The sequence below is a fragment of the Lemur catta genome, chromosome 11 (genome assembly GCF_020740605.2).
Source record: "Lemur catta isolate mLemCat1 chromosome 11, mLemCat1.pri, whole genome shotgun sequence".
Classification (NCBI taxonomy): Eukaryota; Metazoa; Chordata; class Mammalia; order Primates; family Lemuridae; genus Lemur; species Lemur catta.
Window position 1 is genome coordinate 51,869,788 of NC_059138.1, and position 25,987 is coordinate 51,895,774.

A 25,987-nucleotide genomic window follows, 5' to 3' on the forward strand; every position below is an offset into this window, starting at 1 on the left:
GAACTTCACTGTCCAGTAGATCTTTGTGTATTGAAGGAGATGTTCTATATCTTCACTTTCCAATATGGTAGCCACTAGCCAGCCACATGTGACTGTTGGGTAATTTAAATTGTTACTAGTGCAATTGGGGAACTAAATTTTTAAATTTTATTTAATTTTTATTAATTTAAATTTAAATAGCTACATGTGGCTAGTGGCTACCAAATTGGATAGTGCAAAATAGAGCATGACTTCTGATCAGTTTGAAGCAAATGTGTTCTCAGAATATATTGTGAGGTGGATTAGGTTTTTCAGCTAAAAACCTACTGCCCAGGTTTTTATTTTCTCATTAATTTCTTTCTCATATAGCTGTAGGCTTAAATCCAAATCCTCTGACGCTGCCCCAGGATTTACTTTCTCTCAGAACATCTGAGAGATTTTCAATTTTCAAATTCTTCGATTTTGTTGAATATTGAACATATCTCTCTTGGGTATCCAGAATGGAGTTTCAAAGCATGGCGTTTCCACAGCACTGATTCTGTGGACACTGGCTATTTCATAGTCTAAGCACTGTTACCTGTTTATATCTAGTTTTCCTAAACATAGAAACAAAACTTAGCAAGTGTGCTAAAATGTGTCATGCTGCATACAAGCTTCATATAGGTTAGTGCATTTCCTAAATTGATTTTGTGTGTGTGTGTGTATGCATGAAACAGCTGTTTACATTGATTACAAATAAAGCCTATGTTTGTATCATCCGTTCTGAAGTGACCTCAATACTCTTTTGAAAATTTTCTTGTAAGTTCCCAAGTAATGAGTTTTTTCTTCTTTCATTTCTTTAAGCACTTCCATATCTTTACACATGATCTGTAAATGCATGTGTTCAGTTTTCTACATTGTGCTGATCCTGTTGGTTTCAAGACATAAGTAGACTTTTTTTTAATGGTATGTGTCATGCCACCAGTTTCTGACTCAGAGACATGCCTGAAAACGCCCTACATACATATATATACCTAGAAATTATAAATAGTTGGACCCCAGATGAAAACAAATGTGTCTTTTCTGTTCATTTGTCTTTCTTTCATTTCAGTTGTGTAAAGGTAGAATTACTGTTCACAAAGATAAACAGCTCTAACAGTCATACCAATTTGGGAGTTCTTTAAGCCACGGATATGGAATTGCACCCTTTCATTATAAATCATTTTATATAAAGAGCCAGATGTAGAGTCAAATCAGGCATAAAGAAATGTGCAACTCAAAGGTCATGCTCACTTTCAGTACAAGCCTCAGCCTACTCTATGCTTCCCATCGAACAACACATGAGAGCACCCATGCCCCCAGATCTACAACCTCCTCCATGGGAGAGAGGAATGCAATGCTTGCTGGTAGTCATGTTATATAAGAGACCAGCCTTTTAGATAGGCATCCTTTCACCACAAGGCAAGACAGAACAAAATAAGGAGTGATCATGACATGCTTTTCAATGTCTTTTAGTAATGGGCTTTAACACTGGGCTCCGCTGCATGCAGCCAGTTCCCTGCCAATCTAAGATTGGTAGGTAGGCTTTCTGCTAATGATCGTGAGTTAACTGCAGAGAAATCATCCAACTGAGGTCCCTATAATGAAGCAACTCTTTCTGTATTGGGAACAACCACTTGCAAACTCCAGAAGCACTTTAGGCTACTTGATAAGAGTGTTGCAGTCATTTGCAGGTTCAAATAAGTATAGAGAGAGAAGATGAAAGGTCAGAGACAAGGGCTTGGAACTAGAAGGAGAATACAAGGTACCATTTCTTAACTCTTCTTGATAACATAGAGTTGGAATATATCCTGCAGATTTGTTGTTAAAAGTCTCTCCTTAAATAACACATTCACTTCCTAATGTAAGAGGAAATGATGTCTTTTGAAAGAAATATATTAAAATTTTTTTCTAAATATTTTAAAATCTCTCCTCCAATGAATTCTCATATTTGTTGTATATATCGCAGAGTAGAATAAATTATTTCTTAGGCCTTGAACCACAAAATCAAAATAAACACAACAAAAAATGTTGTCTTTATACTAACTTTAGCACATGACAGGTAAGAAATTACAGTAATCTCTTCCTAAACATACATTGCAGTTACTCCGAATTCTAGTAGATGTCAGTTTGAGACTCTGCTGCTTGGAGGGCCCTGGTTCAGATGTTTGTGAGTCACTCTGTTTGGGGCTATTTGAACAGAAGAGTTGGGAAGAGGAAAGGAGGAATGAGGATAGATGAGTAAAAGACATGCTTTTGCACTGCTGTCTTGATCACTCTGGACTTGAGGTCACCCCCTTGGTGCCTACTAGGAAGGAGGAAATCAAGACATATAATGCTAAGATGGGCCAGGGAAACAGGAACCAATTGTGGCAAACCATAAAATGAGGAAGACATTGGACATGTAGAAAAAGGACATAGTGGGAATGAAGGGGAAACTGGCAAAGAGGGGGTAGACTTTAGTGTGGAACACGGCAAAACACATTTACAGAATCTTCTTAAAATTTGGAGGCAGATCCTGAAGCATATCTATCAAGAGAATGTTTCTATCTCAAGGTATGTAAAATAATATTGAAAATATTTTTATTTAAGGTACTCTATCATTATTTTATTTTAGTGAGCCTTTAAATAAGATGAGGCCTTTTTTGTATAGGTTCACTTATGACCTCAATCCTCCTAACTCCATTTTTTCCCATTCATTGTAAATTCTCCAATGAGTTATCTCCTACCAAAGGAGTTTCAGGGATGGACTCTGATTTGGGATAGAATATTGCAGTCCTGAAGGACTTTTTTTTACTGCATTTAGTAGAGTCAGTTTAATCTTTGCACACACATAGAAGTGGTGAGGTAGCAGTAATGTAGTAAGAAATACCACCAGCTGCGTTTGCTCAGAACACACATGTCTGTGCCTCACAGCATGCCAAATGCTCTGTCTGCATTGTCTCATTTATCCTGAAAACAACTCTCAAATAGTTTTCCTGATAGGAACATTTAAGCTTATTTTAGAAATTTTATTTTCCTGTCTTCAGTTATTTTGTAGTCCCAAGAGCAGATCTATAAATATATTTCTCATTTGCCATTTTTATACATAGCAGGACCGAGACTGGAGAGGCATGTAAGGCACTTGCCTTGGGTTCAGAATTTAGGCAGTGTCAAAAAAGCCTCAGTCACCAAGATAAGTAACATTTTCATACAATATTTTAAAAAAGCAAAAGATAGCTTCAGTGCTTTCTACGCTGTCCATCAAACTACCCTTCATTAGCACCCATTGCCCAGATCCACACCCCCCTCCTTCATAAGCACCAGTACTGGTGAGGGTACAGGAAAATGGGCCCACGTACTTGCTGCTGATGGCCCTGCAACCTGGCAAACAACGTGGAAGACAATATGGAAACATTTTAGAGTGCGGAAGGATATCATGGCACATTCAAGAAGTTCGATTTAGCATCATCTCAATGTTCTGGGTGCTTGGGAATTTACAGACAAGGTTCCTGCTCTTGTAAAGCTTACCTTCTAGAGTAGTGAGGACAGTAAACAAAATAAAACAAACGGGGTAATTTCAAACAAACGGGGTAATTTCAGAGAGTGGCAAGTACATGAACACAATAAAACAGGCCAATGTCATTAACAGGAAGAGTGTTGGCAGGCTCTAAGCCATACGAAGGCTGGGGTTTTGACTTTTTGTTCAGTTCCATATCCTTGGCACCTACAACAGAGCCTGTCACTTAGTAGGCACTCAATGAATATTTGTTGCAGAATGAAAGTGCTTGGTGGTAAGAATGTAGTGAGTGTGGGGAGAGTGAGAGAAAAGGAGATTGTCAAGTAGAGGCAGAGGCCATGGAAGGAATGGCCTCATAGGCTACAGTTTGGGATTTTAATTTACTTCCAACCGGAAACCTGAGGAATTATGTTTTTGACCTAGTCATTTCACTCTTTAGTATTTCTCCCAAGGACCAAGTAAAAACCTAGTTGCCCAGAGATTCTCATCATTGTGTTATAGATTAAAATTTTTAAAAAGATTTGGATATACAAAAATTAATTCAAGATGGATTAAAGACTTAAATGTAAGCCATGAAACCACAAAAACATAGGAAAAACTTCAGAAGAAAAAATTCTAGAAGAAAACATAGGAAAAACTCTTCTAGATGTCAGCCTATGCAAAGAATTTATGACTTCTGCACACCAAAGGAAATAATCAACAGAGTGAATAGACAGCCTATTGAATGGGAGAAAATATTCTCAAACTCTATACATTGGACAAAGGACTGATATCCAGAATCTACAAAGAACTCAAGCAAATCAGGAAAAAAAACAAATATCAAAAAGTAGGCAAATGACATGAACAGAAGTTTTTCACAAGAAGATAGACAAATGGCAAAGAAACATGAAAAAATGCTCAACATCACTAATCATTAGGGAAATGCAAATTAAAACTGCAATGAGATACCACCTTACCTTTATCAGAATGGCCATTACTAAAAGTCAAAAATCAACATGCTGGTGTGGATGCAAAGAAAAAGGAATGCTTATACACTGTTGGTGAGACTGCAAACTAGTACAACCCGTATAGAAAACAGTCTGGAGATTCCTCAAAGACCTAAAAGCAGACTTACCATTTAATCAAGCAATCCCTCTACTGCGTATCTACTACCCAAAGGAAAAGAAGTCATTTTATTAAAAAGACACTTGCACCCAAATGTTTTTCGCAACACAATTCACAATTGCAAAAATAAGGAATCAACCGAAGTGCCCATCAATTCATGAGTGGGTAAAGAAAATGTGGTATTTATATACCATGGAGTACTACTCAGCCACAACAAGGGAATGAAATAATGTCATTTGCAGCAACTTGGTTGGAACTGGAGACCATTATCCTAAGTGAAGTATCTCAAGAATGGAAAAACAAATACCACATGTTCTCACTCATAAGTGGGAGCTAATAGATGGGTACACATGGGCACAAAGAGATGTAAAGAACATGAGAAACCAGAAAGCGGGGAGGATGGGAGAGAGATGAGGGATAAAAACTTTCCTATTAGGTACAATGAACACTATTCTGTTGATGGACACACCAAAAGCCCTGACAGAAGCATTATACAAGGTATCCATGTAACAAAACCACTTGTACCCTCTTAATATTTTGAAATAAATATAAAAAGACTTGGTACCAACTTAATCAAGAATCAGGGAATGAGGAAAGGTTTAACAAATCATAATTTCATGAACATGGAATATTACACATTAGGATAGTGTGTGTGAAGACTCTAAAAACATGGGAAATGCTTCATATATTTCCTGAAAAAGCAGAATAAAAAATTATATGCATAATAACATATTACAATAAAAATATCTGTGAACTGTTACAGAAACGTAATATACAAGATGAAAATAGTTGTATTAGGGTAGTAGAATTTGGGGTGAAATTATCTTTAATATGGTCATGTTTTTTTAATAACAAAAATATGTTGCTTAATTTGTGTAGAGTTTCTGTTGAGGGTGATGACAGGGTTTTGGAACTAGTGGTGATGTTTGCACAATGTTTTGAATGTATTAATGCCACTGAATTGTACACTTAAAATGATTAAAATGGCAAAGTTTAGGTTGCATATATTTTATCACAATTACAAAACACACCAGATATCTTCTGTAATCATCATGTGGTCCACAGCCCCTGAGGCGGTTGCTGGTGATCCCACCTTCTGGTCTTTACACCCCCCGCCCACCTGTTCAACAGTCTTAGCCCAACTCTTGCTTTAGACATAAATACAGTTTATCATCATGAAATCATCATAATGAAATCATATATTTTCAGATTCCAGATGCAATGTCATGAAGTGGCTGAAATTAGATTCTTCCTTTGCTTTGAACTAAACTTCCATAACCCATGACCTCTTGCCTAACTTACTTGCATTGTGATTTACATGGGAGCACTATTTTTGGTGATTTTCTCCCATCCTAACCATTTACTATCTTTAATCTACCAGACAACGATTTTTTTAAGAGGTGGGGAAACATTTCTTCATATCAGCATACAGTGCTAAACTGTATATCTTTTGCCTCTAGAAAAAACCACCTTTTTTTGGTCACATTTTTTCTTATTATCTTGGATCATGTCCAGTCTGTAAGGAAATAAACATGTGAAGAGAGAGTTCTGTGGAATGTTAACTGCACTGCTATTTTTCTTCTTTTTATCATGCCCCAAGATTCACCAAAGTTGATATAAATTCACCATGCCTTCTTTAAAAAGCATAACAGCAAGGCATTCTTCCTGTAGGAGTCAGACTGTAAAAGGTGATTTCCTTTTACTCCATTTGGTTTAAGCCTGTAAAAAGCATTAAGTGAAAAATCTGATATATGTGTTAGGGCATTTATTGCATTACTAAGTTATATTTTCAGTTCTCAGTGAAAGGTTTATTGAGAACATAAACTTTGAAGAGGTTTGTTCAGGATTAAAGATATTTTTTCTTCTCCTTTGGTGAAATAATATCACACAAAATGATAGCCTTTCAGGAGCTATTTTTAGCACTGTTTATGGTCCAAGAACACACCGTTCCATTCCGGTGAAGCAAACATCAGCTTTCCAAAACCTGCCTCTGATGATGAGATTTGTAACTTCTATAGGGTTTCACAAGAATGAAAGACAAGGAAGCCCCCATTTCAGTTAACTCCATTTACTGTGATACAGATGTGCCACTAAGTTAAGGTTTTCTTACCAGAGCCTTTGATGGTGAAAATGGTTTTCACACCGTCTGCATAATTTAGACTAAATATCTATACCTAATCTATCTGAAACATAAGCCATTGCTAAAGTTTAATGAAGATTGATTTTTTTTGATAAATGAACATTTGGATTTAAACTTTAATCTTTTATCATCAAAAATGAGAGTTTCTATTTCAGGCAAAACAGTGTTTTAATCAACCACTTTGGATTCAGGAAAATTGGATAATCTTTATTCTCTAAATAATATAAATATCAAGAGCATCACAGGGGTATAACATTCACTAACAATTTACATTGCTTCACTCTTGATTTCCTAAAAACATTTTTAAAACTGGTGAAGCAGATGAAATAATAAAATGCCTATAATCGATTTAAGCAAGATATGGTAAGAAAAGGTCAATCTTCACAGCAGTCCTGTGAAGTAGGAGAGGGCTGTTAATTTTATCCTGATCTGTATCCAGAAGTTGGAAAGGTCATGAGTTCCCTAATGTCCTTCAGGTAACGATGGGATCCCATACGGGGCAGGGTTATAAGGCATAGTGCTTGTAAGAGGATATAACTATAAATAACTGGGAAGTTGGAAATCAATTCCGTTTAATGCAAATCTTTAGGTTTTGAAGATATTCTTTGTGAGTTTAGACATTTCTTTTAAGTATTCTACAAGCCTTATTCTTCTAATTATAAGGGTTAGTTATTATAAATGTATTTTTATTCTCTTTTACTGAAATGAAATTTATCCGTCTTGTCTTTTTCTATCATGTCCTCCTGTCAGAGGATTGAAAAGTAACTATTGGTGTCTCTTCTGCTATTAGCTATATTGTTAAAGTAAAAAACAAAGATTATAGAATCATATAATCACTGGTCCATTAGATCTAGGAATCTTTTCTGAAACATAACTGAGATACAAGTATAACACCTGACAGGTTTTTACTGTAAAATATTAATGTTTGGTAAGTTATGATTATAATTTTTAAAAATTATACTATTAGGCGTGTGGAATTATAGGTTAAGTACATGTAGATTATAGCATTTTATAATATAAATTATTAAGCAATGAAACTTAACTCAAAAAAGTCACTGCCACTAGGCACTGGAGAAGAATTGGAAAGGAAATTAAAGTAGAATCTCTGCAAAATACTGTGGTAAAGTAGTTAACTGATTGTTTCCTATAAGCAGGTAGAATGAAAATATAATCTATATTTGTGGTAGTTAAATGAAAATAAGTTTCAATACACTAGGGCTATTGTTGAAAAGAATATAACAAAAGTTAACTTATATTAGCTTATGAATATTTTTAATAATATCTATTTTAATACATCGGGGATTTATGAAATGTAAATATGAAAACAGCTTCATATTAGTATATGGGAAAGGCTACTATAATTATAAGCTGACAGATTTTTAGAAGCCAAATTACCCTTTATTTGATTTCAGAATGAACTTAAACATTTGAGGATACCTCTTTTCCCAGGGAGGGTAGGAAATTATAATAAATAAAATCAAGGCTGGGAAATTTAGGGTAAATATAATCAAGTTAAACTCTGAAATCCAAAGGCAAGAATTTAATATTTTTCTTTTTCTGGCCCACTTTTTGGCAGTTGAGAATAGCCTTAAGAATTTCAGCACTAGCATTTTCAAAAACTTGATTCATTCAGATCCTGCTGAGGGCTCTTCAGCACTTTCTGTACTTTTCCACCAGGTAGAGTTGACTGCAAGGGCAGCTGTATTGACTAAGAGTCAGATCTGAAAGAGAGACCCAGCAGTGTGGGTTTATATGATTGGCTTTGGGGATTATTCATCTTGTCCATGTTAAGGCTGGACTCTCCCTGTTGTCTTTATTTAGTATAGGACAGTGAAGGTGTTAGCAAGAATACAGAATAGTCTCCACAGCAATAGAGTTCAAAATTAAAGGAAGAGAGAGAAATATCAAAAAATGTAAAGTGTTCTTAAGGAAAAATTTAAGAATAACCCAATAATTCCTTTACCAAATAGGTAGCATACAGCTTGCTATCTACATATTTTAGCAATAACTCTTTGGCATGGCATGTAGTGGACACTAAGATTTAAGAGTCAGAAGTCTGGATACTCTTCATTTTGTAAGTATGACCCTTTGATCGTCTGGATCAAACAAAATAATACATGGGAAAGCATTTTGTGCCCCGTCGAGCCGCCTACAAATAGCGTTATCATTATACAGCATTGGCAGTCACATGTGCCGACCATTATGGGAATGAGTGTCCACCAGGGAGATTGTGGCATTAAGCAATTTCATTAGAATCAATGACTAAGAATTGAGCAATTTTTTATGCACTAAAAACCACAACCTATTTATGGAAACTAATATAAAATGTTATCTGTTTACCTTGAGGGGAGGAATCTCATTAACTGTTTGTTTTGTTTTTACAAGTAGTATACGTTGACAAAGGGAGTCTCAGTGTTAAACAACTCTGGGTCTTCATTATTAATGTAACTAAGAGTCTTGCCTCGCATTTCATCGCAAAGCCCGGCACGTAAGGTTGAGACGTTCACTGCACAGGCCTAAATCTTTTCTTATATTAGTTTTCATTTTCCCCCAGAGTTTATCTCAGTGTCAGAGATTCAGTCATGTTCTGCTTGACCAATGACTGACCCCTCTTTGCAAAATGAATACATTTAAGTCTATTTTCTAAAAATAAGTCACCTTTTAAAAAATCAAAGCAGTGTTATGACTATAGTACTTTAAGACAAAAGCTTTAAGAAGAGGCTAAATGAGCATTTTGCCTTTGATGTGTAGATAAGAAAAAGTGCTGCCTCGGACACTTCTGTTCAGTATAGTTAAGGAAAACAGACAGTCTTGTCTTTATTGGTGGGTGAACTTCACAAATCATCCTTATCATTTTCAAGAGGTCAGATGTTTTGTAATCCAGTGGCCAGTGCCCACGTTGGCATCTTTGCCACAGAGACCACCTGTGTACTGTCAAATGAAAGGACCCAGGCTGTCTGGCTTTGCTCTGTGAAGAGTGTGACAGTTGAGTCAAGTGTGAATGTAGAGACCCTCTGTATCACTCCAAGTTGCTCCACTTCCAGCTCTGGTGAGACAGAGCACACTAATAAGCTCTGGATACAGGCCCATGGTGAATGTAATTCTATCCCGTCATCACCACGTAGAATGCAAGGGAGGAATATTTTAGAACTTTTTGTTCCCTTTTATTTCCTGTTAAGCTTTTATATGGAATTTAGTATCTCCATTGAATGCTCTAATAAATACATTAAACCTACTATACCACTAATCCTTACATCCAGCTTTCATGAGCTAAAACATTAATAAATCCCAGTGAAGATTTTTATAGAGATATTTAGAAGTCAACCCTTGGGAACAAAATGTAACTTGCCTTAGTTGTTCCACAAGCAGATGTGTCATCAGTTTTAGAGGGAGTCTTTTGGAACTATGGTGTAAAAAATGCTAAAACAAAACAACATGCAGTCTTCATTTATAAGTGAACATAAAAAAGGCAAGGATCAATTTTCTTCCTGCTTTAAAAAACCAAAGAAAATGACATCCTTTTGGGGGATGTATATTTTGAAGAAGTTCTTTAAGGACCAGGACTTGCAGTTAAGACTTTTTGGCTCAAAAATGATTACTTACTATTTAAGTTCTTGTTTCTTGGGTAAAGTAAAGGCTCTGTCAGTATAACTATTGATAAACTCCATCCTCAAAGCAGGCATTCAGTCGTTTGGCAAATGTCATGTCCTCATATTGCACAGGAACAAGGCTTTGCAGGAAGTAGCCCTCTTCTTCCTCTTTTTTTTTTTTTTAATTTCAGCATATTACGGGGGTACAAATGTTCAGGTTACATATATTGCCTTTGCCCCGTCCGAGTCAGAGCTTCAAGTATCCATCCCCCAGATGGTGTGCACCACACCCCTTAGGTGTGAATATACCCATCCCCCCTTCCCCACTCTCACCTGCTGAACACCCAATGAATGTTGCTATTATATGTGCACCTAAGTGTTGATCAGTTAACACCAATTTGATGATGAGCACATGTGGTGCTTGTTTTTCCATTCTTGGGATACTTCACTTAGCAGAATGGGCTCCAGCTGTTTTTTGTACCATCCTGTTTGTCCTTCACTTTCCACTCTCTTCTCAACTTCAACATTCTTCTTTAGTCTGGCAACGGACTCTGGATTTGCTTTGCTTGCTGTTTTCAGGAAGCCTTAGAAATTTAGGTGAGCTTTTGGAGGAGAGTTAGTTGCAAGGTTGAATGGAGAGAAGTGAGAAGCGTTGTTTGATCTTTTCATTGGTGGCGGGGGGGAAAAATTCTGGTATGTCAGCCCAGGCAGGTCAGTACAACTGTGCTCCCTCTCTCTACCTCTAGTTCACAATCAGCTTCCTTCTAGATTGGAGGGTATGTAGTATAGGAGCTAGAACAACCCTTACAGATCATCTGTTCCATCTTCTTCGTTTCTGAGGTGCCAAAACTAACCTGCAAAGGAGTGAGGAGACCATCCTGCTCTACATCCACGGTCTAGGGCTGTTTTTTACTATTCGTATTATCTTCTTTCATACCTTTTTGTAAATGTAGGTGAAGCGTGTGTGTGTGTGTGTGTGGGTATGTGTGTGTACACAGAAGCTCACTGAGTACCCCCTCCCTGACCTGATGGGCACAGTGCTGACTGTCAGCCGGAGGCAGGTCCCCACTCAGTGACCCGGGATAGAACACTGAAATCAGTAGGAGCCTTGCCATTGGCAGCAGCGTCTCCCCATATGCTGTGGCGTCCCTTCAGGCAGTGCTATCAATCACCCCAAGACTTGGAAGTCTCAATTTGAGCCACTCAGAGGAGGGCAGTTCTCCATCCTTGAGGCCTGAGTGTTCCTTGTGAAAAATCTGCAACACTCCATCTCTCTAAACTGCTCCCTCTGCTGTATTTCCTTGACAGTCCCCTGACCCTGCCCTCTCACAAGGCCCAATGTTCACCCTTTGTGATCAAGATGTAGAGCCGTGTAAAAAGACTCTGTAATTCCCCTTTGTCAACCCTCTCACCCATCCTCCAGCTGCTGGCTGGCAACCACTGATGAGCTTTCTGTTTCTATCATTTTGGCTTTTCCAGAATGTTGAATAAATGGAATTACATAGATAAGAAGCTTTTGGCTCCTTCACTTAGGATAATGCATTTGAGAGTCATCTAAAAGTTGTGTGGTGAAGGAATATTTAGCCTGAATCAACTTCAGATAGCTAGTTTTTTGAGGCTAAATAGAGGTGACCTAACAGAATTAGTTTTAAAAAAGAGAGGAAAGGGACAAGGAAACCATACCAATTTTGTGGTTATTCCAGAGAGAAGGACCTAAAAATTACATGTATAGATGATTTTATGGTAACTAATTATAGAGATTATAAATGTATACCTATAGGGGGAAAAGTCTCTTCTACTATTTCTAAAAATAACCTAAGATGCTGGATAAAATACAACAACACATCCTTTCAAATGCACGGCTGAACCAAGAAGAAAATAAGTGAAATCTCCAGTAAGGCCCAGAATAAAGAAAGAGAGGAAACCAGAGTGATAAGCAAATGCTGAAGTTACAGATGCCCTGGAGTTGTTGTCTAAAATAGGGATGAGGAGCCACCTGGGGGTCAGGAAATAAGGCTTTGGGCCTGAGAAAGGAAGGGCATAGGAACTGAGATTCTTCACATAGAGTGGAGACCCTCAAAGCACAGTAATGGGCTTCAGTAATAGAATTCAACCTCAGTAATGGGCTGGGTTAAAAAAAAAAAAAATCTGCTTCCAGCAAAGAGAGACTACAAGGACAATTGTTTGTGGCACCCTTTGCTCTGGATAGGGATGAAAAAGTCTCTCCTGAGAATTCCTACAGGTTTAGGTTTAAATGTATACAACTTGCATCATCTTGGAAGCCAACAATAGGAACTTGGGGTGCCTTGGTATTGAGAGAGTCCAAGAGATTTTGGTGGAAGCAAAAGAAAATCCCTGTGGAGAAATACATTCTTAATCCATGCCCCTCAGGATTCCCACAGATTATCATTAACCAAGCACGAGCTCACAATCCAGAATGGTAAAGCATGTTAGAAAAATTCATTGTGAGTGATGATCAGTAGCAAAAGCAACAAAATTGAACTCTCTTCTCACCCAGAACTTCAGATATTGGGAGTTATCAAACATAACTGTGTTTAAAATGTTGTAAAGAAATAAAAGATCAAATTAAAAACTTAAACAAGAAACCATCAAAATCGAACAGACTCAGGATTTGATGATTGCACGCTGCCATCTGACCAGGATGTTGATGACTGGATATGTCTTGTAAAAACGAAGTTTCTTAAAGAACCTGGTTGTTGTATTGCTGTCATGGTTTTGCGGGTCTTGGGAGAGCTCTGGTGTTTGTTGCCCTAGCATTAATTGAAGATAAAATGAAATATGAAGATACAGTAGAGTTCATATGACAAAACTGAAGTGGAAATTTTAAAAGCAAGCAACTTTTGTATTGGAGAAGTATCTTGTAAAATTCAGCTGCGCTTCATAGACACCAGTAGTTATAGAAACAACTGTTGCTATCTGTGAAACCAGGCTGCCTGATGCTATTGCCTTGGAAATGGAGCTTAAGACAGAACCCAGTTTATCATATGTGTTAGCCAATGTGTAGGCTTAGTGAATGATAAGTCAAATGAGGCTTCCAAAGGAGTATTGATTGGCAGTTTTTCTGGGCCACAAGCTAGACAAAATTGCAGCCTCTGTGTTTGGATTATGATCAGCCTCTTTGGACACTTAGCAAAACATGCTTGTTGTTCAGCATTTAAAATGTGCTTACCATTTGTATCAACTGACCTTTCCTGAAATCATGCAGTATTGAGTTATATCTTCTTCGTATCTATTCCCATGTCAGAATTTTATCAATATATAGGAAATGTAGAGCAATTGGGTACCAAAATACCCAGCACAACACTTTTATGTTTTTACTATTATGCAGAATTAAAATCCCAGGAACTGTGAACAACACTCTAGACCTTTTGTGGTTTATTCATTCAATCATTTCAAACATTGATAGTGGTACCTATATGGCTATTTGCCTGCTAGTTTACATCTGCCACATTTAAAATAGTATACGTCAAGTTTGTGTAACCATTGATTTTGTTGGCTTTTGTTCAAGTGTTATGATGATTTCTTAATGTCTTTCTATAAATCTCATTTTTGCTGTTAAGAAAACCTCCATTTTGAAAATCACAAACCTCTGGTTGAAAAGTTCATGTAAAGTCCACATTGTACAGAAGCACATATCTTTAGTGTCAAACAAAAAAGTCTTAAAGTTAATTTAATGTTTGCACTTTGGGGTGCAACTTAAAAGAGAGGGCCTGAAAAAAGAGTAGGGGAGAGCTATTAAGTATTTTTAGCAAAATGTGTTTGGCTTGTGCAGGACATACGCCCTTTAATTTAGTAAGATTTTTTTTTAAGGTAAACATGCTTTGTTGTTGTAACTAAAATAATGCATAATCATAAAATTTTTGAAAATCCTGCAGTTTTTTTCATATCTATTAGAAGTTGTTTCCCAACTATTTTTGTTTGAAGTGTGATTTTTTTCCTTCTCTTTCCAATCTCTTTCTTGCAAAAAGAGAAGTCAGTTTATGCTAATGAATTGAGCAGACATATAATATTTTATATGCCTATTGAGCTGTATAACTTAATATTTGCATACTGAGTAATTTATTATATAGTTGATAAAATGATATATATTGATATTAGTTCAACCATATATTTATACTGTGTGGAATGTATGATTATAGTTCTGTGAGACAGATAATTTCTCTGTGTCCACCAGCTTGTAAAAATTTATGACAGCTTAAATATCTAAATCAATAATGAAATGTAAACAAAAAGAAGAGTTAAGGGTAATCACTAAATACATGGAAATAGCAAGTTATACCTTCCAAATAGTTCTATCTAAAATGGAAGATGCTGAATTTCAAAACTCAATCCAGAAGAAGGCAGGAAAAGAGAAAAAAGGTAAAGGAGGACAAAAGAGAATGCAAAATTAACCTGGTAGCAATAATTTCAGATGTATCAGTAATCACAAAATGTAAATGGACTAAACTTTCTCCTTGGAAGACAGATATTATTTAATTGGATAAAAATTAAACCCAACTATATAATACTCATGAAAGAGTCATCTTAAAACTATATGTCTGAAACATCAAAAGTAAGCAGGTGACAAAAGGTATGTCAGCCAAATACTAAACAAAAGACAGCAGAGGTCATTGAATTCATGTGAGGGAGTAAAATTAGCTTTAGCCCAGAAACCTTTATTAAACATAAAGAGGGTCACAATGTAAGGATTAAAGACATGATTTACCAGAAATATATAGTGGTGCTAGACCATTACACATTTAATTACTTAGATTTACAGTATATAAAAACAAAAATTGATGGAATTACAAGGAAAGATCGACAAAAAAATCTATCATCACAATGGGAGATGGAGAACAATAAGCATCCTAACAGTCTTGGTAAGGTAGGTACACTTATGACTTCAGATGAAACTTGCAATTAAGATATCATACAGAGATTCCCAACAGTGTCATAACTCAAACAACTTGGATGGACTCAGAAAGAGATACTGGTAATGACAAAGACTCTGGTGTTGAAAATGCATGTGGTGAGTTGGACTCAATCAAATTGATTCCTGAAATGCAAATGAGAAAATAACAAAACTTCTAAACTAAAATTTTGTATAATAATTTAAATATTTGTATATAAACAGTATCACAAATAAAAATTTGATTATTTCAAATTTTATTCCAAAGTTTAGTCATTTTGGGGGGAATGAGACTGCCTTATATTGATGAATTCCTTATATTGAGGCATATACATTATATTTAAATGTAAGTAACAATTTATTGCAAAAACAAAGATACAATTAAAAGTATTTATAATTCTTCAAAATAGTGAAGCCATGCTTCAGTTGTGATTCATGAACTGTTGGAGCTGGGGGACTGCAGACATAATGTAGTTCATCACTCTTGTTCGATAGAGAGAAAATTAGGATAAAAAATATGTGTTACTTTGTATTTTATGTTTTACACTCATGACTTCAGAGTTAAGTACACCCACCAAGTATTGTAATCACTTTTTCTTCTTTTACGTACATACAGTGTAACAACATATAATTTTAGTGCTTAATAATCTTCGTGTTTTATTATAGCTTATTTATTTGGATTTTAAAAATAGTAACTGTGTCAAGCTAAAACTCAGAGCTAGTCCCAAACTGGTTTTGCTATTTTACCAAAGCTATATAAAATTGATATGAATGTACTGTTCACTATGACTATATATAAATTGTACATTCAATATATAAGTGCAACTTTTACCATGAAGTTTATCTCAAACATTGCATTTGATCTGTTAAAAATATGAATGAAAAGTTTATATAATAGTGACAGTCTTAGGAAGAGGAAGGAATAATGTAGATGGCCCTGGGCCCTCTTAAAGGGAAAAAATTAACTGTAGAGAATTTCAGGAATGCCTCATTTTCCTGCGGACAGGTTTCTCTTTGACTTGCAGAGACATTTAAAACCAATCCATTGATCTTTTTTAAAAAAAAAAAACAGCCAGTGCAGCAGCCAATCACTGAACCCATTTTTGTAACCTTCACGTATGAAAATTTAGAGAGAATATCTCTTAGATTGGATCTTTGGGGTAATATTTTTTCTTTGCTTTTCCTCCTTTTTCTTCTACCACCCAAATTCATTACCTCCTTTTTGTGTGTGTGTGTGTGTGTGTGTGTGTGTTTAAGACATACATATTTATTTACTTATATGTAGTTACATATTGTTCAGACAAGCAATAGACTTTGTTCATAAACATAAACATATAAATGAGGTACTTAAAAGCTGTGTGATGTTAGGCAAGTAACTTAATTATGCTGAACCTCTTTCTCCTGTTTTGTTCAAATGAGTTTACTCAGAGTACCTTTCACATTGGATTTTTGTGCACATTAAATAAAAAGATGAATGTATTGATAAACCTCAGCATAGGGATTTATGCATTAAAGCAAGGTTTATCATTCTTTGCCTTTCTAAAGGCCCAAAACTAATAAAGGTTATTCAGGGACCTTTTCCCCCAGCATATTATGGGGGTACAAATCTTTAGGTTACATATATTGCCTTTGTCCCACCTAAGTCGGAGCTTCAAGCGTGTCAGTCCCCCAGACGGTGCGCACCGCACGCATTAGGTGTGAATATACCCATCCCCTCCTCCCCCCTCCCACCTGCCCAACACACGATGAATGTTACTACTATATGTGCACGTAAGTGTTGATCAGTTAATACTAATTTGATGGTGAGTACATGTGGTGCTGGTTTTTCCATTCTTGTGATACTTCACTTAGTAGAATGGGCTCCAGCTCTCTCCAGCTTCCTCTTTCTCATTCCTGACCTGCCCCTCCCACCCCACATCATAACAATTTTAAGTTAATACTAAAGAGCTTCTTGAGGAGGGGAAGGAGGAAGTTGTTGGTCACTGAGGAAAGATATTTTTTGGCTAATTTTGTGTTTAGTGGCTTCAAGGATTTTAAAAAAATACTCATTGGCAGATGGTACTTTCCCTTACCTCCTCCTTGGTGTCCCTGAGAGTCACTGCACATATGACACTGTGTGACAGAAACTCACGAATCCTTGGGTTAAAGCCTTTAGAAATGACCCCTGAGAGGAAGAGAGCATGGTATGTACAATTCACTTTAGAGTTGAGTGAGTAGTTCTAGGTGGGTTTGAATCTCCTCTGAACCTGCTAACTGAGTGATCACTACCATCTCTCACTCCTGCTTAGCTTCCACTACTATTAAATAGAAGCAGTTACCTTCTCAGACTGTAATAAATGAGTGTGGAAAGTGCCTGACATATGTTCAGCTGTGCATAAGTAACAGTCACTATTAGAAATACTTTTATTATCATTATTATGTTAGTTCCCCGGCTTGATTGCTTTGAACAGAGAAATAAAAATTCTATGAAAAGCAAGGCTGGGCTGGACTGGATAGTGCTGCTATGCATTGGGAAGCATATACCACATGAAAGATGTTATTTCTATGCTTTTTTTCTATAATCTTGAGACACATATTTTCTATTCACTGTTGTTTTAAAGGTCATCTCAAATTGATTCAGCCCCATATCTTTTAAGCATACCCTCTTTGTTAACCTGTATGTTAATATTACGATTGTTGATATTTGACAGGGCACTTGTTCCAATAATTTTATATTCAAGACAAGAAAATTTAAATTCTTAGAGGAAAAGAAACCTTAGTAACTAGAGAATTTAATAGCAGTTTTATTTTAATTCTCCTAGTTATTTGGTATTAATTTCCTATAAATGCATCCAGATGTGTATATATAATAACACATAAATTCTATGAAAAAATTCTGGCAACTCTTTGATAAGTTGTCTTCTGAAATTTTCCACCTCTGGACCCATTCTGAACATATCAACCCTTTGCTCACAGTAGAAATATTTTAAATCAATGATACTGGGATAACAAGAGTAAAAGTCGGTTTAGAATAACAGACACTCTAAGAACCAACATGAATTCTGCTTCTTTTTATTTTCAGCAGATAATTTAAGTTGTTTTCCTGGCCAGGAATAAATTGAAGTCCAGAAAAATTAAGTGTGCTTTATGTCTAAATTTAGTGGATTTTCTTGTTTGATCTGATTTCTCTTTTCTACTTGTGTATTTAGGCTCAGCTATGTGAATCACGCAGAGGATCTGGCCTCCAAGCTCCTACAATGTTCCCCAAAGAACAGACTATCTGCACAGGCTGCCTTGAGCCACGAGTATTTTAGTGACCTGCCCCCACGGCTATGGGAACTGACCGATAGTGAGTATGACAAATCCACAATATCCAGTCAGAGCAAAGACATCATTTTAGCATCTCTATATAATATGCATATAGAGAGAGATCCACATATTTATGTGTGCACAAACATGAAATATGTATGTTTGTGTATGCATTACACATATATGTCTGTGTAAATGTGTGTGTATGTGTTTTTATATATATATATATATAGAGAGAGAGAGAGAGAGGGAACATGGAAAGGGGGGACATGTGTATGTATGTTTAGTGGAATCCTGCCATTCCGTTGCTAGCTCACCAGACACAGGGAGAAAATGGATTCCTTTTTTGCTATCTCTGCACTGCAGTCTGCAGCTGCGCGTCTTTGTATTTGTGTGTCCAAAAAAATGATCTGAGCAGTCATAAAGGAAAAGGAAAATATGATTTACATATTTAGTGCTTTATGCATACAGTACTTTTTAACTGGCTGCAGTACACAGAGGAGAAAATGATTCATTTCTGTTTGATTCTCAGAGACCATCTTGGTCATAACAATAAAGGGCTGCTATGCAGTGAGCTGAGGAACAGAGTTGGCAATTGGCTGAGGCACTGAATTGACATGTACGAACTGAAGACATGTAATTCATTTTAACTACAAATGCTCTTGGTATTCATACAGACAGCTCTTCTCTGTATCTTTTAAAACAAAACACATTCCTGGGTGGGTTTTGTTTTGTTTTACAAAAGTGTTCATATTTACACAGCCTTTTTCAATTACATTTTAAATATTTGGGGGAGGATTTATGGCTGGGAGGATCTCAGCTTTCTTCCAAAGTGTGAAACAGAATTCTTGTAAAATTTTGCAAAATACTATTGCAGTAGGAACAATAGTGATGTGTTCTTTCTAAAGAACAATTGAGATTTCTTCTCATACTCTTTTCTGATTGCCTTTAAAATTAACATACTGCATTTATACGTACGTATTTATAATATATTTATTAATCCTTGGGCATATATCATTTATAGTAGACATAAAGTTATTTCTTTAGTCTCTTGGATTTTAGACTTTTCCCCCCATCACAGTATTGTATACTCCTTGATAACAGTAGCCCTTTATTTTGGAACTAATTCCCAAGTAACAACTTCTCTTGGGTATTTTTATTCTAAATCTATTTTGATATCACACATGATTTCTAAGTACTTTTCTTTAAACCCTAAAGTGACTATAGATATTACCAGTCTACCACTCTTCTTATGCTTAGCAAATCTACATTAACATTTCACATATTCCCAGCCTATATTAACGCTATACTCTGCCCAACTTCCCTTCTAAAAGTCTACCCACTGACTACAGCTACCCATAATTTATAAAAATAGAAATGAAAATGAAATTCCTGTGGAAAAATAATGAATTGGTGACACTTTTTCCTATCCTGAAAAAAAAATGATGTAAATAGGCTCATTAGTTTATGTCTCGTCATATTCAAACATATGATTTGTTTTCCCATTTAGTGTAACTTGTAACTTGATATCACTCCTCCTTGGTGACATCTCAATCCCATCTGACTTGATGATTGAGTTTAAGCCAGGATTTTGATGGTCTATGAATTCTGAATTCTGTAGTAGTACTTTTCTGTTAATATGGACTTATTACGCACTTGCCACTTAGTTTATCAGCCAGTGGTTAAATCCAGTTTCTATCAGTGAGTAAATGCCTACACATTATCACTCGGCAGCAGACTGCCAAGGGAGACAGCCTTGTCCCTGTCATTAACACGCACAATGTATGCAGAACACCAGAGGGGAATTAAAACCACAAAAAATACCTCAGGGTGGTATTTTTAATATGAGAATTTAATTTGTAATTTCACAGATTAAGAATTTTGGCTGCATTAATCCCTTTATCAGCTCACAGCAGGCTATTTGCGGAAGCATAACCATAAGGCGATATTCATTGGCAGAAACACGTCTTTGCATAACGTTAAACATCAGGAGCAGTGAAACCTTTTGAAGGGGGGAGAATAAAGATGAAAAATCATTATATTTTTAAAGCAAGATTCTACTAAATGCCTCCGGTAACAATTTTGAGTTACAGAAATGCTATTTCTGTGTCTAGAAGATAATCATTATGAAGCATAAATCCAGTCGCAAGAAAGGACAATCCCAGTATTAAGTACTACAGTCATTTCCATTTAGAACAACGTGGCTATACTTGTAAACATGTTTACAAAACAAAGAATTCCCAGACTTTGAAGACTCTGGGAATTAGTTCCTTTAAGTGAAATGACGAGTGTTGACGACACTGTCTAGGCTGATGTTCTACAGACTATATTTAGAAATTTTTAAAATTCAGTTTCATGTTAGTGTAGAATCCTGTAGCTGTCCGCCATCTGCAATTGCCAGCAGCATCAGCGGTACCCTTATGTGCTTCCTTTTCAAGGAGATTTGGAAGGAGGGCCACCTGGGAAGACGTGTTACAGAACCAATAAATGGATTGTCCTAGCAACCAAGTCATGGTATAGACTGATCAATTCCAGGAACCTCACTGTCTTGGGCTGCTCAGGCTACTATAACAAAATACCATGGAGTGGGTGGCTTAAACAGCAGACATTTATTTCTCACAGTGCTGGGAGATGGGAAGTCTAAGATAAAGATGCAGCAGATATGGTCCCAGGTGAAGTCTCTCCTCCGGACTTGCAGAAGGCCACCTTGCTGTGTCCTCACAGGAAGAAGGGAGCAATCTCTCTCTTCCTCTTCTTATGAAGCCATTAACCCCATCATAAGGGCCTTACCCTCATGATGCCATCTTACCCTAATAACCCCACTAAGGCCCCATCTCCAAAGACCACCTCCAAATATTAATACCATCACTTTGGGGGTTAGGACTTCCACACATGAATTTGAGAGGAGCACAGTTCAGTCTACAGTACTTTCATTCTCAAAGATGGCTCGTGGCACTTTTTAAAGAATGTCCGTGAAGGGAAAACACTTATGCAAGCAGGAAGCAAAACCAGGCTAAAAGGAGAAGATTTAGGAACAAAAATAAGTTAAAGTGGGCTTGAGCCTCCTTGGCCCATGTTACTATATCAGACCCTGCGAGAAGAGCATCACATGTTGTTGGAGCCCGAGGAACAACAGAGCACCACAGTCACTCCATGCATTAGCGTAAAAATGAAGTTGTGTGCTTATTGCCAGACTCTTCCTTTGGAAAAATACTTAACAGTGTAGTGTCTTTCTTTATTGTACGGTTCCTTCAAACCTCATCAGGTTACATAATAACAAAATTTGGAAGTAATGTATTAGTGTGCCACTGAGGCAGAAATTATTACATAAATGCATCAAGCAAGATTAATGGTGCAGTTACCTAACGGGATCTGGCCGTTAAAGCTGGCTAATGCTGATGGCACCCTGTCTGTCATTCTCCCTCTGTCCTGAAACCCCAACAGCCTTGCCCCACTTATTCACAAATGTTTAATTGCAGGAAAGTAAATGGAGGGCTGATTTAGAAGAAATTCATTGCTTTTCCCAAATACACCACAGGGCATTCTCCTGCGTATACTATCAAGTTACATAAATAATTGAAGTTGAACTACCCTTGTCAAAGTAAATGAACAAAATACACTTCATAGCACAGAGTCCTTGATTTTATTGCACTCATTTGCTAATTCGCAAAACTCAAATCCAGCAAAGGAAGGCCAACAAATTGGTACTGAACTGGGATTCAGGCCACCTGGATTCTAGCTTCAGCTCCACTATTAACTAGCCAGGGAACTCTGGACAAGTGCCTGTTGTCTCTGGGCTTCTGACTTCTCATTTAGAGAGCAGGTAAGATGGACACAGTTATCCCGAAGGACCCTTCCAGCTCTAACGTTTGTAAGTTTCTCCGCATATTCCGGTATATGTTCTGTGTATTATCCTAAAACGGCATGATGCCATTAATGTAGCAACATGCTGTCTTCTTAAAAATAAAACAAGCACACCTGTGTTGGGTGTATTTTCCGCTTCTAATTCCTAGATTTCCATGCTGTTGTGAATCTTTTCCAACCAGGTTTTTGTGCTCACAACTCCTGAACTGTTGTTTTCGAAGTCTGTCCATTGGTTTTTTTCCCAGCTTCATTTTGATCTATCAACAGAATTCAACACATTGACCACCACCACCTCCTAGTAACACTTCCTACACTTGGTTTCCAGGACAGGATTCTCTCATGGTATTCCTTTAGTTTAGAAAACTAAACTCTGTTTTTCAGACTCCTTTGCTGATTTCTGCTCATCTGCCAGACCCTCTCACTATTAGTGCCCTGGGGTTTAAACCTCACATACTTCTATGTGCATCCATTCCCTGGAGCCTAGAAGGTCTCATCTAATCTCACCATTTAAATATTGTCTATACATTGACAGCTTCCATATTTCAATCTCTAGTCCTATCCTCCCTGACTCCAGGGTTGCATATCCAACTGACTACTCAAATCTCCTTGTGGCCACCTAGTAAGCATCTCAAACTTAATATTATCAAAACTGAACTCCTGATCTTTTCCCTCCAGCTTGCTCCTCTTGTGGTCTTACCCCTGTCAGTACATGGCAGTGTATTTCTTCCAGTTGATGGAAGTTAATCTTTGACTGCTCTTCTTTTGTCACATTCCACATCCAAATCTTCCACAGACCCTGTTGCTGCTACAATCAGAATATATCCAGAATCTCACCACTCCTCACTTCACTGCCATCGTCCTGCCCGAGGACACTCACAGTCTTCTCCCACCTGTGTTTGTACAGTAACCTCCTGACTTGTTTGCCTGCTTCTCTTCTTGCCTCCTTAGAGTCAGCTCTTGCTGTTGCCTCTTCTTACACTTTGTAATTGCTCTCCCTCTAGATAATATGCATGGCTGGCCCTCTCACCCCTTTTGGGTCTCTGCTCAAATGTCCCTTATCGGGGAGCCTTCAGTGACCTCTAAACTTCCAGTTTCTCTTGCCTGCTTTAATTTTCTTCATAGCATTTAACACTCTTTATTATATTTGTTTTGTTGTTTATTGTCTGCCTCTCCCTCACCTGGAATCTACAAGAACAGGGATTCCCTTTCATCTGACTTGCTCACTGCAGGATTCTGCAATTCCTAAAACAGTGTAGGGCTCAATAAATTTCTCCAATGAGTGAGTGAAAGAATGGCACAAAGAAAGGGCAAAATATATTGTTTCCAAGTCCAAGTTAATCGTCTAGATCAGAGAAATGTGAGAGATCATCTGCGCTGTGGCTCTGAGGGGAAGGCAGACTGTCCTGTCATACGTGTGTGCATATGTGTGTAAATGCACGTGTGCCTGTGACCACTTGGCATTTCAAAGACCAACACATACCATAATGTTTGATGTACAGGACAACCAGAATTGCACCTCAATCTCTATTTTTTTTTAAAGTAAAATACTATAAATATGTCCATAAATGTATAAACGAGAAAACTTTCCATTTTGTCCACAGTGTCTTCTATTTTTACCGTCCCAAATGTGAGATTGCAACCAGAAGCTGGAGAAAGCATGCGGGCCTTTGGGAAAAACAATAGTTACGGCAAAAGTCTATCAAATAGCAAGCACTGACAGCACAACATTCTCAAGCGAGCACAGGTAAGATGACTCGCTTTACTTGGAAAGTAATATTTAAGAGATACTGAATAGATCTTTTAAATGGAATATTTCGGACTCATTTCCCCCCAGACTATCTTATGAGTCCCTTCTGTTTATTACTGCATTCATCAGGTGTTCTGCTGAGATTGAATGCAGTCAGGCATTTCCATATTTTCAGGCCCTTACTAGATTCTAACCAAAATTATATTCTTACACTTTTATTTATGTAGTCATAGGCAAACTACTTCATTCATAAGCAAATCATTTTAACTGCTCATACATTCTTCACTGAGGTTAGAAAAAGGTCCACTCTGGGCTATATCTAAGCCACAGACCTGCTTTGTTTTGCCGACACAATTGTTTAATTAGTTGCTTTCATTTTAAAATGGGGAGGTTTTATCTAAAAGTCTTGGTTTCTGACTTTTCTTGAAAAATTAGCAACCCTGGCAATACTACACATTCCTACCAGCAGTTGTTGTGTGTAACTGAATGGTGACACAATTTACCTGGCCCCCACTCGGGCCAGTTCACCTGTTTCTCAGGGCTCTCTGGACCCTGGTACAGACCTTGTCATGATGGAGCTTTTCTTTTTTACTGTCCAATTCTTTGACCACTACTGTTGTGCAGATAGGAAGCATAATCTAAACATGGTCGTCTCTAGGCATGTTAGCATGTCCCAGTCCTCGCAAGAGCTACACAGGGACCAGCAGGAAATGGCAACTTCTGGAAAGGCTGCCTTTCTTGATTGCTAGATGGAAATATCTGGGATTTTTGGAATTTATACATATACATATGTGTATATATTCTTTCCTTTTTTTTTTTTTTGCCAATGAATTATGATCTTTATTTCTTTCCTTTAATGTAACATAATTCTCTGAAGCAAATAGAGAACAAACATTTTTGTGGGGAAGGCTTTGTATGTGCTGATGCGTACAGAGAAGTGCATGTTTGTTCCTTACTGCTGCGGATGTTCAGTCATTAAGTGTTGGAGTGAAGGATATATGCAGCGTGGCACGAGCTCCTCGTCCTTCCTCCATCTCTTAATCTGAAATATGTTAACAGACTAAATGGGCAGCGTGGTAAAGAGAGCAAATTAATTTGTCCACATTGTCTTGTGGGTGATCTGCTGGTATCTTGAATTATTTTTAGACTTAGCTTTCACGTGTCGTCAACATGGGGGCCAATTCTGGCCTCTCAGGGTGTGTGGTGGTGATTTGTGAATGATTTGGAGAGAAAAAGATTCCCAGGTAAAATATAGTGTATAAGTGACTGTCAGAAGATGTTCCTGTTAAACTTGCCACTCCATAGTTAAGAGTAAGATTCTTCATTCTTCAGGTTCTCTCTCCCTATTGGATAAAAAGTTACCTAGAGGGACAGCTCTGCTCACTGGGTCACACTTGTCCTCCCACTCTGAATTTCAGTTGGTCAGACAAAGAGTGGAGCTGAGTTTTTGACCATTTACCTCCTAGTCTTGAGAATGGTTTTGATTCATGAGAATTGCAGCATATGCTGTTTTAAAAGTATTTAACCTGCGCTATCATAATGAGAGCCTTGGCTTTATAAATCCCTTAGCCAGTTCAGTAGAATAAAACAAAAAGTGGACTTTGTTTGTGCTGCTGCCTCAGACGCACATGCGTACAAGCAAGCCTAAATTTCAGTTGCAGGGTTATGTTCCTTCTTCTTGGCCCTTTTGAGATCTTGTTATCTGAGCCTGGCCAGTCAAAGCTGCTAGAACATGTTGCAGCTCAGTTCCTCCTTGTAAAATCAAACCAAGCTCACTGGATAGAAGCTTTGCTAATTGTGGCCAGGCATGGTGGCTCACACCTGTAATCCCAGCACTTTGGGAGGCCAA

The 25,987-nt window shown here is 37.2% G+C and overlaps 1 protein-coding gene across 1 annotated transcript in view; it reads left to right on the forward strand.

Annotated features, from left to right (window-relative positions):
- The window catches only part of CDK14 (cyclin dependent kinase 14), a 522,742-nt gene that overhangs the window by 413,865 nt on the left and 82,890 nt on the right, over window positions 1-25,987 (forward strand). Inside the window, exons 13-14 of the mRNA XM_045564652.1 lie at window positions 18,428-18,567; window positions 23,993-24,135. Coding sequence (XP_045420608.1) covers window positions 18,428-18,567; window positions 23,993-24,108 — 256 coding nt within the window. The 3' untranslated portion in view covers window positions 24,109-24,135. The remainder of the gene's footprint in view (window positions 1-18,427; window positions 18,568-23,992; window positions 24,136-25,987) is intronic.